Here is a 15,029-nt window from a genome sequence, read left to right as displayed (position 1 = left end):
CAAGCCGACGAGCACCTGTGGATAAAGTGGAGGTGCAGGTGGGAAATAAAAGCAGAGACGATGAGAGCGAACAGAGGGAGAAACCGCAGAAATACCATTTTCTGCAACAACCAAAGTGAAAGTTGTTAAAGCAAAAAGAAGCAGAACACTATACTAGCTAAAAGCTGGAAGTAGAAAAATTCTAGCAGAGAGATAAATGTAGCAAAGTCCCCAAACTAGCAAAATGCAGGCTAAAAGTAGTAAAAACATAAAACTAAAACTGAAAGTAGTAAAAGCTTAAAGTAGCAAAAAGCAGCAATGTTGTAGCTAGAAGGTAAAAGTCTCAAAAGGCTACATCAAAGCACCAAAAAGCTAACTAAAACACAAAAGTACCAAAAAGCTAACTAAAAGCTAAAATGAGCAAAATGCTAGTTTAATGATAAAAGCAACAAAATGCTAGCTAGAAGCTAAAATTAGCAGAATATGGGCTAAAAGCTAACAGTAGGAAAAGGCCATCTAAAAGCTAAAATTAGCAGAATGGTAGCTAAATACTAAAAGCAGAATAAGAAGACAAAAACAGAACAAGTCTGCTGAGGCAGATTTGAAAGAGAACAATATTTTTGAAGGAAATGAAGATCTTTATGTATTTCTACAGAGAAAATATTTGTAAGTAAAGTTAAATATCTTTAAAAGTGTAATAGTTACAGAAAATAAAAGCCAAAGCACCTATCTCCAGAATGAGCTGAATGTGTTGACATGTGAACAGCTAAAATATGCAGAAGTAGACAGATAGCAAACCGTACGATAAAAGAAAAAACAGGGTGAGAAAGGTGCGAATGCTGAACACAGAATCCCCTTAGAAATTCAGAAGTAGACTAAATCAAGTTGTTTATTGTGTGAATGTTGATGGGGATGGTGTGTTGCGTCTTTAGCTTCTTGTGCACAGAAGCCTTCAGAACACCAACCTGCAGCTGTGGTCCTTTGAGTTTCCCTGCAGCGAAGCCGCAGCTCGAGCGAGGCCCAGCCGCGAGAAGGAGTGGTAGTATGTGAGCTGTGTGTCCGACAGGCTGGCGATGCCATCTGGCTCGTCGTACACGTTCTCCCAGTACGAGTTCAGGCCCGGCGCTTCCTGAGGAAACGGTCCAAACAGGTAGGCATCCAGCTGGTTCACTATCTCCTGGTTCACGCTGGCTTCAAACTTCCGAGCAAAGAAGGTGGGCCGAACTGTTTGCTGCAAAAGCGGGAGGAAGAAAGAGCCGTGGGGAAAAGAAGAGCAAGATAGGGACAAAGGAGATAAAGAGAAGAAAAAAAAAGGGAAGATTAATAAATGGTGGTTTTACAGGATGTGAGGGGAACAGATGTGATGTGTGAGATGTGTGTGGAAGTGATATGTGGGCAGAGAAGAGAGAAAATTCAGATAAGCGGTAAAGCAGGGGTGGCTGAAGGTAGCAGATAGACATAGGGATTTTTTTTTCCCTTTGAGATTTGGGAGTGAATTTGAATATCTATTAAATCAGAATAGCTGTCTGTTCAGTTTGATTTTTCTCATTTTAAATGCCACTCTTCTGTGCAGGGCCACAGGGGAGCTGGTGTCCGTCTCCAGCAGTCACTGTTTGAGAGGTGGGACAAACTGTGGACAGGACACAAGTCCAACAAGCCTTTCAATCTGACCGTGTACGTTTGCAGACATGATCTCATATATTTAGACAGCTGTGGGGCTATAATCTACTTTTTGATGCATTGTGATGCAGGCATGAACGATTCTGAATTGGTTTAAAAATGTCAAAAATCGATTTGTGATGGAATTCAGTGGTTAAAAACCAGGGCTTGTGTGCTATATTTCACATTTTGGAACCACAATAGAACGTGATGACATTTTGCAATGGGACCAAAGACAAAAGTGGTGGAAACACAGAAAATAGTTTTAACGTGAGGCGTAGACATCAATTGCCACAAAAGTTTGGCTCATGGTTCCCAAAATCTTATTTGGATGAAAACTGCTTTATACTGCAGCATACAGCAAAATATTTTGTTTCTTTTAGGTCTCAGGATTACGAATTTCCTTGAAATAAATCTGTAATTGTTTTATATTCGCACCACAGCTCTCTGAATCATAATCAAACTGTGAGGTGTCTAAAGATTCCCACCCTTGATATTAGATAGACACAGATGGCATATTGTGCCCATGTGTGGCCCTCTAATCCCTTTCACTAAGTAAAAATGTCTTTTGGCAGAAAATGTTGCCTAACCCTGTGCTAGAAGTTCTCAGTCTTTGGGTCAGTAGAAGTCACAAGAGTTAATTATATAAAATAGAAAGGTCACGGGGTGCTTAAATAGGTGATACTATCTGTTTACCAGTGCAGAGGAAAGATGCACAACAAAACAACATTTTTTTAAAAATCACCTGAAATCAGGGTTCCTACATTACCCACAATGCAACATGATCATTAAATTTATGTTTTTTTTTGTAAACAACAAGATGAACATGTTTTAGTAATAAAGAATATTCAAACGACAATAAAACAATTAGCTTATTATGATTTCTGTGAAATGTAACATCAGTTCTTTTTCCCTAACAGAGCCGAGGACGTCCTCTCTTATCAGACGACGAGGCTTCAGCCATACATCTTTTAAGTCCTAGAACTTGCGAAGTCAAGCCCTGACAGATCAGATTGTTCTATCCACAACGCACTGATGAGAAAGGCCCTGAAAAGGTTAATCACATCGCGCCGCGTTTGGTATTAATGAAGGGATTTTGGATGCATCATTGGAGCTGGAAATCACTCAGGGCATCAGTGTCAGACAGATTCATTACAATAACTACAGTCAATATTAGTACCCAAGGGTATTTGACTAAAAAGGTGGGTAGGAAGCAAAAACCTGCGCCTCATAGGCAATCTGCATGTAAATTTGGGCGATAGCAGTCACATCTATTCATGATCTCTTGTCTGAATATACTTTTTTTTCAGGTTTTCTGCATTCCTCCTGCTTTTCATCCACATCTTCTTTCTACGTTTTTGTCCGTGTCATGTTGTTTCTTGTGTGGTTGATGAGGCATCATGAAATGTACCGCCTCCGAAGCCTGGCTCCCACACAGAGGCTTCTTTTCAGCCCCAGACACTAAACTATTTATCGGTGATCATACTGTACAAAACACTTTGGTGTTACCTGCTAGGGAAAAAAAGAGGACTCATTCAAATGGCGGCACATTTCTAGGAACTCGGCTTTTTCTCATGCAGCAGCAACTGTGGGCTGATGTGTCCCTGGCTACAAACAGGAATTTAAATAAAAATAAAGCATTCACTGTTGAGATAAGTGTTGTGTGCAGTCATCAGAAAGAGCTGACTTTTATTCTGAAACTGAAAAGCTATGATTTACTAAAACTAATGCACCATCGTACTGTTCCAAACCCTCCACAAGCAAGCTACAAAATCACCAACTTTACAGATTTAAGACTCTTTACTTGTCTGTTTGATTGCTAAATAAGTTTGAAAGTGATCCCTTAAAGGGATATTTATTCCTAATAAGAAGATCTGGTTGGCTTGTGAAAATGCTGCTTTGTTCCCAGGGTCAGACCTTACTGACACCGAGCTGGGTGCCAAACAGACCCGACGGCAGCGGTGCCAGGGAACTCTGGGTAATATGTTGGCGCTGATCTGCCAGAGACTGAGGCGAGACAGCTGGGTTTGGCAGAGGGAGAACACGGCTCATCGTCATGGCTGGGTTGTGGAGAACAGGACAGATGAGGAAAAATTGCAAAAGTGATACTAGGATTGAGGCGGAACATTTGGAGTCATTTTGTTTCACTTTTAAAGAATTCATTTAAAGTCAAACAGTGAAACTAAACCTACTCTGAGGTTTTAGAGTCAATGCCACTCTGTCGTTTCTTTTGATAAGCCAGCTAAACCTCCTGTTTCTCATACGTTCAGGGTAAATAGGACCTAATTACCACTGCAGCTTTTTTTTGCTGTCTCAGAGTCATACCAATCAAGACATAATTTTGCACATATTGACAGTGAGGACAGTTCTTGAGGGCAAGAGGTTTTAAAATTTACTGCTACTGATTTTCTTCAATGTTGTGGCGGCGCTGCAGGTTAGTTTTTATTTCATAGACTGTGATGCATCTAATGAACCTTCTGATGGAGACCAGTTATATTGCATTGTTTGAACTGTAGATTTATTTTTCAAAATTCTTGCATTTGTAGGAAAACGGCAATAAAATTAAAGTAAACGAGCACATTTACGTAGCACCCAAGTCCTAAAACATCATTGAAGCCATGTTTTAAGTTTCTATTTTCAATCAGAGACGCAGAAAGAATAAGAAACTCCTCATGCAAACTGTTTAATCTTCTACCAACTTATTGCTCCACTGAATCAATAGCAACCACCACATGCAACAGCTTCATTCTTTAGGCAACAAGGCAATTTAACACCCAGTAACATTCATCTGGACAAGAAAAAAATGTATTTTTACCAGACAAAGATAAAATGACATCTTTTATAAAAAACACTGTAAAGCATAGCCGTGGGAATGTGTTTCAGTTGTGGGGTGCTCTTTAAGCAAACTAACAATGCTGAACGAAATGATGGCGCTTCCAGCCAAAATGGATGACAAAACAAAGCTTTACGAAAGCAGTTATAAACACAATAACAGTGCTGGTTTATATATGAGGTTTACGAAACTCACTCATATCAAAGTGGGATTTGCATTTAAACATAAGCAGCTCTAATAATAATCCAGCGTGGATTAAAAGCATGCAGATATTTAATAATCTGATCTCCTGAATGTCATTTTCACTCTTTGAGAAATCACCTCTGTTCTATTGCAACTTTATATTTAAACTAAATAAACTGGCGACACAAAGCTAAATGTACTTTTTAGATTAGCATTACAGTGTTAAGAGTAAACCTAAAAAGTCTGTTTGCTACTATTCCTAAATACATATTTAAGCAAAGAAAGTTTATAACTATTATATTAAATCAAGGCTGGAGACAGGCAGCAGGTCCCTGCGACCTGGAAAGGAGAAATGGGTAAAGAAAATGGATGGATGGATATTAAATCTAATTAATCACAATATTTTAAGGTATCGTGATAAAATTTTAAGACTACATCATCAACCAAAGCTCTGGTTTTAGTTGAATAATCAGAGAAGTAGACCAGAAAACTGTTCTGTTGACTGGAAGTGCTGTTTTTACCTGGAAACGGTGGAAGTCAGCAGGCTTGAAGTCGTTGGGGGAGCATCCACACCAGTCCACGATGTGCTTGTATTGACACTTACAGCCCAGTTTACGGTTCCAGTTTGTGATGCGCAGGTTGTTATCCACCATACTCTCGCAGTGGGCACTGTTCTCCAGTACAGTGTGAAAGAACGACTGAAAAATGAGAAACAGAGATTGGGCAGGGAGATGAAGATAGAGAGAGCAAATTGGAAAATTACGTATCTATTTTTTTCCACAATCCAATTCACAGGAGGAAATAATGCAGGAGCTACAAAAAGGAGATTCACAGGATATTCTCACGATAAACATTCAATTCCCCTGCAAAAATTTGTTTTCTATCCAGCATCTGCGTTTGACTGGGAAGTCTGCATCTTCACATCATCAGAAGTTTTTTTTTTTCTTTGAGTCACTTTTCAGCAATGAAATAAGAAAGTTGCTTTTAATAAATGATGCAGCAGAAGTACAAAGCAGTGTTGTCCACGAAGCCGTGAACTCCTAAAAGCCTGTCTGGTCGTGCGTCTCTGTGTTTTACCTCGGCAGGCAGCAGAGTGAAAGCGTAGAACTGCTTCATGTTGGTGACCAGGTCGTTCTTGGAGTTGATCACGTATTCAACAAACATGCGGTTGAGCAGGAACCAGTCGGAGCCGCCGTCCACGGAGATGCCCTCGGGGATTTTCCTGTCGCCCAGCCTCCACATGTGGGTGTCGCACTCGTAGAACAGGCGATCGAGACCCTGCTTACGGATAAACCTGACAAACAAAAACACGAAGCTGCTGTCACTGCTGGAAACACTGACTATGCAGAGCTCAGCTGATGTAAAAGCTTACAGAACTTTTAAAGTGATAAAAAGTTTTGAGATTTTGTTGCACAGCAGTCTGCTGTGCACCTTGTCTTCTTTGAGGCAAAAAAAAGCAACTTGTGGTCGCTAGTAATAAAATCTAAATTAAATCACTTTTATATTCCTTTTAAATATGATTTTTACTGAAAAAAGCAGTGTATTTTTAATTAGATTTAATAGAAAGTGAACATGAAAATAGGCATTAAATGTACATATACATCAAGCTGCTACAACTTGTTGGAGTCATCCAAGACATCGAGGACAACTAGACTTCTTTTCTTCATTTTAAAAAATGTTTTGCTTCTAATCTAAGGAGCTTTTTTAATACAAACTCAAAAGTGTGCAGAGTCAAGCCATATTACTGTACTGAGTTGCTCTGTTTTGCTCTACCCTCCCTCCTGAGGATCGTTTGGGTCTTTGTTAAATTGTTTTTTTGACAGTAATGTTCATATTTTGGACAGAGAAGAAATATGGTTTAAAAGAGTCTAAAGGAAGCTTTTCACCAGAAAAAAAGAAACACTAAACAGAGGAGTTGAGTTTGAGACAAGCTGGGGACTAAAACAACTGAGAAAACAAAACAATTTTCATTGTAGACTCAGTGAATTCTGAGGATTTGCAACCAAGCGACCAGCGATCTTTATGGTAGCGATGGCGGAAATGAAACGTTTGAGCGATCGAATCATTTGGAACGATTGTTCCAGAAAAGATTCGATCTTGTGGGTCGTTTGGAGCACCTCACCGCAGCGACACCTGGTGGTCAAAAGAAGTCAAGATTCAATAAGTTTGTCTTATACGATGGTTACATAGCATTGAAATTCTTTTTGATTTCCCGTCACGTAACTAAAATAAACAAAGAAATAAACTTAACTCTAAGAATAGAAAATAATGGAATGGAAGGATATCTGTATTTTTCGGGGCCGCTCAGAAAAACAATTTGTTGGACAAAGTTAGGACTGAGAGGCTTTTTACCACCTTCCACATCGATATCAATCCAAAACCAGACTCGGCTGAGACACTCGGGTTAATGAGGCGAGACTTTGTAAACACACTGCAGGTTAGAAGAGATCTGAAATATCTGTTAATGTTGGGAGGAGAATCCGCTGCCAATCACGGGACGAGACGAGAAACAATCCTTCACATGTAGAGTGTATGAGGATTTTCATTTTGTGAAGCTGCACTATCTTATTTATAACTCAGGTAACGAGATCGTTGTGTTTTTGTTTGAGTTTCGCTGAATTCAGTCCAGTGTTTTGTGAAGTTTTGGAACAGTTGGTGACGTAATGGAACACAGAACAGAACGTGGTTCAGTTGTTTCAGAACAACTGTTCCACACAGGTTACCAGAACACTGTTTCCGTTTTGCCATCACTAATGTTTGGTCACTTCTGAGCAGCCAGTCTTTAAAAATCACAGCCTAGTTTTGTGTGCATAGCTTGCAAAACTGTAATCCAGGCCATGCAGATTATTTTGCTGCCCACACGGCAGCTGCCTCCACGTTTATGACTTCATCTCCTGGAGTAAACTTTAGAAATGAAGACAGGCAGATTTAGACCAGTTTTCTTTTAATGAATATTATATGTAATTGGTGTGATTTGGGGCTGTAGCCTCAGATGTTTTATGTCACAGGAAAGCTCTTGTGCAGGTGTCAAAATACAGCTCTAGAATTCACAGAAACTAAATTGAGATGAGTTTGTGACTATTCAGAGAAAAAAAAGGCGATGAGGCTCTGTGACTCACACAAAAAAACTGAGAATCCTCACAAATGTTGAGACGTTTTGGAGACCCCCTCTTTCGTGAACATAAAGTACAATTTTGAATCTGATTCTTTGACAGTTTCATGCCAATTTGCATCTTTATGTATATCTCATGTAAAGCAGGCCATCAAAAAACCCTAAACCTTTAGGAGGGAAGGAAAGGAGAAGGGTTTGCATGTGAGTTCAGCTAACAGAAATGGATCAAGTTGCAGCAGTATTATACCTCTGAACTCTGCACTTTTCAGTTTGAAATGAGAAAGCTTGTCAGCTGAAAAGAAAAATTTCAAGAAACTAAAAAAAAAGCCTAGACTTCTTTAACAAAAATCCCTCAGGATAACGGCTCCAGCCGCTTACTAAATACTGCACTGCACAGACGCCCTGCATGCACAACGAGTGCTGTTTCTCCTGCGAACAGATCGAGTGTTAGATGAAGGGAGTCAAATTCAGGTTGACTAGGTCAGACGGTTCTCTCTGCAATCTGAATGGTGACAAAGACTGTTGACGCACAAAACCTGTGGCTCACGGAGACACACACATTTACGGAGTAAAAGTCATCAGATAACAGACGTGTATTTGGGGTAAAAAGAGAACATGGCGGCAACATTCCCATCAGACTGCAGCACTGAATAAAATAAAGTGACAATAAACACAAAAGTGCTGCTGAGTCACACTGAGTCATACATCCTTGCAGGTCTTTTTTCCTCCCTGCACTTTGGGGTGTTTCGAACTGGTTTGCCACCGGGGCGTGATGGGGCAGAAAGCAGGGTGGTGTCAGCATCGACGGACGCCCTGGCGGCAACCTCGCCAACTCACCCCGCCAAGAAGGTTAATTAATGAAGCCCACAGATGGGAGCTAATTGTATTATGATTCAGTGTCCACGCCGTGCTGGCAGGAGTGCGCCGTAGGTGCAGCCAGTGTGTGCATGAGTGAGCAAAAGAAAAACACAGATCGAGCCGAGCAGAAAGCTGCTGAGTGGGATGTTAAATTGCAGTTTTCAAAATTTGCATCTTACCTTGCATTGTCCCTGCCATGGGACTTAATGAAATTCATGTCTCTGTATTTGGACAGGAAGGCCACCAGCTGGTTGTTGGTCCTAAAAAGGAAAGAAAATGATTTACTTTTGACTGCGAACATCTGGTGAGGTCTGTTCTAGCAGTGGGAAACTGATTCTGCAGCACAAATTATAGGTGTGATGACTTTTGGAGGACAGTTACGCCAAATGAGTTCATCTTTTACAAGCCGGCTTTAAAGATGACGTATAAAATATTAATTATACAGAATTTAGGAATTTGCAGATCATTCCCACAAAACTACAACCTGAAACAAAATGAAACCTAAACCGGAAAAATGTTAATGACTTATGAAATGTTTGATTTAATCCCTGAAAAAAAAATCTGAAAAGATTTGGAACAGAGACACCTTTATCATACCGTTGCATCATCTTTTTTACTAGGAACACTCTTTTAGTATTTGGGACCTGAGAACAGAAAAAGACCTATAACTACAGATATAAAATAAACTTGTTTACGTAGAGCTGATAGATAAATTTGTTGGTACCCTTCCACAATAATCAAAAAACATGACGTAACTAGCCAAAAAACTCCAGCTTGTCTCATCAGTCCCAGAAATTTTCCCTGAAACTTTGGGTTTTGGTGAATTTCTGCCTCTTTTTTCTATTTAGTATCATTAGTGGAGCCTCCTGAGTGTTTTTCCACAGAGATCTTTATGATTCAAAATGTAATGGATGGTGCAATCAGAAAAAGACGTATCTTGACCTTGGAGTTCGGCTCGGATGGTTTTGGATTGTTTCCTTCTACCATCTGCACTATCAGTCTGATCAGCCAGGGATCGCATTTCTTCTTGCGTCCACATCCTGGGTTGTTGGTTACAATCCCATGAACCTTATCTTTTTTAATGATATTGACAGCTGTGTTCAGAGGAACATGAAGCTGCTTGGAGATACTCTTGTAGCTTTTAGCTTTAACATGTAATCGTTTCTCTGAGCTCCACAGACTGCTCCCACCTTCTCTTTCTCTGCTCTGTTCAGTGTGACGCTCACAGCGATACCAGACGGTTACATGTTTGTTCCTTTTAAATAGGCTGTATGTCTGATGAACATCTTTAGGGTTCCTGTGATACTAATCAAGGTCAACCACTTAGTTTGAAACATGATTATAATGCAAGAATTAATTTACTCATTAAGGGTACCAACAAATCTGTCCATACTATTTTAGGATATTATTGTAACAACAAGGCCTTTTTTTCACTATCACATACTAAAAGCACACAGATATACATTAGATAATTGCTTTTAACTGAATCACTTTTCATGAGAAATGGAGCATTGTTTCAATGAGCTGTAAGAAGACCAACAAATTTATCTGAGTCTGTAACGCCACCCTAACATGAGTAAAAGTGTTCAGCTTACATGATCATAAACATAAATATAGGCTTGCTATTTGACTGCATTATGATGTTTTCATTAAAAGCTGGGATACTTAATCTTTGTTGTAGCTGCGACTCTACATGTGATAAAACTTTAATATCACTGACCCAGATTTCAGCTTCACTCAGAAATAACAGATAAAGAAAGATACTGTTTCATGATTACTTTAAGGGACTGGTAAAAACATTTCTATGAGTGATGGAGCCCTTTATTGGTCCTTGTGTTTGAGCTGTTATTGCTGCTTCAAAGTGGGTCGAAAAAATTATTTATTTACTGCCATTGTCTATATATTCTGATTGTGCCACATTTGAATCCTTGTTAAGCAGATCAGCAGTGTCTTTGAGGGATAAATCTAATAGAAACAAACACTGTGGATGGCAATAATTCTGAAATTTGAACTAGGCTTATTTTCTTGTGTCCAGTAATGAGGATATCAGTGAGATATGAGGAAGAGACGCGAGAAAACATACCAATAAAAACACCCAGTTTTTTTTTTGCACTTAAGGTTTCAAACTTCCACATCACAGCTATGTAAACTGCTTCCTGAACCACAACTGGCTTCTAAAGTATTTATAATGCCACATAAGCAAACCTATAAATCTTACATTTTAAGTGAGCACAGAGAAACGTTCCTCGTCTGTAGATGAAACCAGCTTTTAAATTCCAAACGGCACATATATCATGTCACAAATCCAATTGAAAGGAACAATGCCACAATCACATTCCTGAGCAGAGGGGGACTTAAATGTTGCAGAGAAATATTTGAGGTTTGAAAGCAAATGTTGAAGGGTTTTGAGTCACATAGCGATCAATTAAAGACCTCGGCCATTCCCAGTATCAGTCCTTCGGTTCCTTCAAGCTGTTCAAGCTATTTAGGATTATACAAAAGAACGTGCTATCCATGATTTTGATGAATGACTCCATGCTGCTCTAACACTGTAGAGGAGTCTACTTCCTCATACACAGGCTAGACAGGCTAAAAGCTTTGCTCTGCAGGCTATGCCCCAGTCAATGGCTCTAACATTTCATCTGCGGTGGAGCCTTTCATGATGGCTTGGCTTGTCTTTCTAAAAGAGCAGTGAGGCTCAAGGATCAGTGGGGGGAGGGACAAGTGCATATTAATGTCATTTTCCCTTGAAGGAGCAATTTCACAGCCTGGGGGGCTTATCTTAGGAGGTCTTGAGCCATAAAGCCTGACTGATGATGTGCTCTGTCTCGACTTCCCCTGCACACATTGTGTAGCTGTTAGTCTGCACATTGTGACAATACAGAATACCGTGCTTGCACACAGACACACAGATGCCTGTGGGCATAAAAACACACACACATATATAGACACACACACATGCACAAACACTAAACCAGGGGAATTCACGTCAAGCTCCAGATTTGCCACCTGAGTGGTCACCCTGTCCACTGGGTGCAGTTTGCTTACTGTCAGGCCTGTAGCCACTCTGTCTCACAGTGGTGTTCACACTAGCAAACGCACACACACACACACGCACACACACATGCACACACGCACATATACGTGAGCACACACAACCTTACTGTTATGTCCTAAACTTTTAATTTTATTTGATATTTACTCCAAAGGGCTGTGACTGAGCTCATGAACGAGCATTTTTCAAACAAAAAATTTGTTTAAAAGTACTAAATTGTAATAAATGTTTAATTTTTAAAGAAGGGAATGTAATCCAACATCACTTTAAGAGTAAAGTTAAACTAATAGATCAGATTTTTTTTGGAAGTGGGGTTTTGTGGAAATGTTATGAACATCACCTGTTGACCTCAATTTGGAGAAATATTTTATTTCTTACTGGATTGATGAGATAGCTGGTCTGAATGAGGCGAAGTGGAGCTCATGTGAAAGCTATTTTATAACCCTTTACACCACCGTTGGTTTTGCATTATGTAATTATTTACACATAATTTTGTGGTTATATGCAAGCTCAAAACAGCAGCAAGAGCTAACTGTAGCCTGTGGCTTTTCTGGTAGGATAATATTTTTGATAAAATAAAAATGTGTAAAACGTGGTTTGCAAGAACCACTATGAAATGTTTGAGATTCATATTGTTTTAAGAGAACAGCAATCCACTTAGAGACCGTCCACACTGAATCAGTTTTTTTTTTTTGAATATGCAAAATTTAGAAACGACAAAAATAGATCATTTTGGAAAAACTGTGTTTCCACGTGGGCAAGGCTTTAGATATTGGCACCACTTACACTTCCCTCTAGTTTGACAATCTGGTTAGGATATAAACACTATTCCTCCAAACTGAGGTCGTTCCAAGAGCTATTTACCACACAGAAGATTTTAATTGTTTATAACCTATCCACAAACACCATTTTAGTACTTTTAAACACAAATAAGTCAAGAAGATAAGATAATCAAAACTGAAACTTATTAAACACACCAGAAAGTCTATAAAGGGGTCTTTAAAAACAGCTAAAAAGCAAGAAGACTGCATAGATGAAAGCTGGGAAAGCGGCGCGAGCTCACTGACAGAGAAACATGTAACTCATCCTCTGGCCTCTTTGGACTGAGGCTCACAGAGACCGACACGAACACACATGGTATATCTCCCTGTGGACGCCCACAGGACTGCCTTTGAGAGCCATCCATGCGGCAGGACAGACACTATCAGGGAATTAGAGGGGAAATAATGCTTGTCTCCAGTTCCACTGATAACAACAGAAATAATCAGGCGGTACAGAGCCGGGGAGCCCCCCACATTCCTGTCTGCACCAACGCAGTACATTTACAACGAGGAGCCATTCTGTGCCCAAAACTGGTGCAGTTTTAGGGAACAGTCATGCATGTTGGACAGTTCTAGTTTAACGCAAAGATAGTAGCTCAGGATCTTCAGTGGTTTTCTTTCAGTTAAAAAGTTGCTAGTTTGATTCCAAACTTCACCAGCTGACATGTCAAAGGTTGTGTGAAAATCTGCAGTGAAGCAGGAGGCATCTGTTTAATCCAATATGTTTTGGTGCTAGTAAGTTCTTATCAATAAAGTAGTGCTGATGTGTTTATTTCTAAATGAAAGTGCCTTTTTTTTCCAGATCTCATTCCTAAAGAGATAAGAAAGAATTGTCAGCTGAAAAAAAGCCCTGCATGGGTTATTGTTTGTTGCTCGTGGACACTTTAGCAACATTGGGGCTGGTTCTTGCAGTGGCCTGAACTCAGACCTGACACTTAAAAAGGACCAGATTTGCAAGTTCAACTCTTTAAACACTCTTCACAGACTCTGTTAAATCCGAGCTGTGGTTGGAAATGCACTTGCTAAGCAAAGATACAAGAGTGCAATTTCCATATTTTTATATTGCACAGATCCAAAACACGCAGTTCCCTCTCATTTCCCTTCTCTAACTGCTTATTCGTTCTCCTCCGGCTCTCCCTGTCATTTCTGCCTCTCGGCTCCCTCTTTTGCTCCATCAATCGTTTTGTTTCCCAACAGACGGGGCTTAAAACCTCCACTGTCAGCCGTTTTCTCAACAACATCACCCCCATGCAAATGAGGAGGCAAAAGACGGGAAGAAAACAGCGTGTCGGTCCAGACACACTCGCAGATACCTTTAATCAGGCACAAAGACAGCCTAACAGGCGTTTAGACAGGATAAATATGCACAAGTTTACATAAACACGTGCTGAGACACACTGAGCTTACAAGTCTGCAAGACACAAACTCAGGCGTGTACACAGCAGAGATGCAAAAACAGAGTCAAACGTGTGACTGCGTGTCATTTATTAATATGGTAAAAGTGACTAAAACAACAGGACCGAACCCGCCCATGAACCAAATCCACATTTGCTCCAGCATCTTAGCTCCAGCTGTGGAGTCATCAGATCTTTTTCACCCAGTGGCCATTACAGCTTGTCTAAATTCAACTGGTGGACATCTGGCTGTGTAGAGGAGATAACTCTCTCCTTAATAGGAGGATTTTAATTGGCTGCTGCAGAGCTACATCAAAAACCCAGCAGACCCTTAACTCCCAGAAGGACCATAAACTCATACTAGTTTCTCCTCCAATAGGCTATTTCCATGACTTCACGTCTTGTTCATGTGGACTTTGCAGCTTTTAATTACATTTTACAGCCTCCTAAGTGGGATGGTTTTGAGTGCAGAGAGGGCTTTTGAACCGTACAGTTCACAACAGGCCTGGAAAGTCAATAGGCATTGACCTTAGGCAATTAAATTGCAATCAGTTCAACATGTAACCTATTCAATGTAGTGCACACAAGGAAGTGGGCTCTGGGAAGAAAGGGTATGAATGAATAGTGTTTGAGAAAGCAGAGGTTCTACTTCATTGATCTGTTTGGTTTGACTGTATTTAAAGCTTACAGTTGACCACAGGAGCTCAGACTAGTGTGTATTGAATTTCTTCTGTATTGGCTGAGAGCAGGACAGTATTGTAGTGGCAGCATTCTTGCAAGGAAAACCATGTTCTAAGTAAAGATTTCAGATCTTTACTGAATGCTTCTTAAGAAAGTCACATAACTATCTTCCCTTTAAGACTCCTCTACCCTCCCTTTATTGAGACATTAGGTCATCCGCTGTCACCTGATTGGGTAGTCGGCAGCGCTGAGATTGATGAAGAAGTCCCAGTTCCAGTCTCTCATGGCCAGCAGGTCGGCCATGCTGCGCAGATACATGGTCAGCAAACTGGCTCCTCCCCAGATGGTGGCCATGCGCCATGGCGTCACCCTCACATTGGGATAATGGGACGCCAAGACCTGTGCCTGCCGGTGCAGGTAGTTAGAGCGCTGAAAGAAAGATCCAAGTGATTAA

At 40.3% G+C, this 15,029-nt stretch overlaps 1 protein-coding gene across 1 annotated transcript in view; it reads right to left on the bottom strand.

The window, feature by feature from the left end:
• xylt1 (xylosyltransferase I) overlaps positions 1-15,029 on the bottom strand; it is an 89,637-nt gene that overhangs the window by 18,136 nt on the left and 56,472 nt on the right. Inside the window, exons 4-8 of the mRNA XM_017416903.3 lie at positions 14,802-15,004; positions 8,804-8,884; positions 5,732-5,948; positions 5,176-5,352; positions 945-1,210 (exon numbers count right to left, since the gene is read on the bottom strand). Coding sequence (XP_017272392.1) covers positions 945-1,210; positions 5,176-5,352; positions 5,732-5,948; positions 8,804-8,884; positions 14,802-15,004 — 944 coding nt within the window. The remainder of the gene's footprint in view (positions 1-944; positions 1,211-5,175; positions 5,353-5,731; positions 5,949-8,803; positions 8,885-14,801; positions 15,005-15,029) is intronic.

Source organism: Kryptolebias marmoratus, linkage group LG3 (genome assembly GCF_001649575.2).
Source record: "Kryptolebias marmoratus isolate JLee-2015 linkage group LG3, ASM164957v2, whole genome shotgun sequence".
Taxonomy (NCBI): domain Eukaryota; kingdom Metazoa; phylum Chordata; class Actinopteri; order Cyprinodontiformes; family Rivulidae; genus Kryptolebias; species Kryptolebias marmoratus.
The sequence above is the reverse complement of the archived record's forward strand: the minus strand, read 5'-3'. Positions and strand labels throughout refer to the sequence as shown.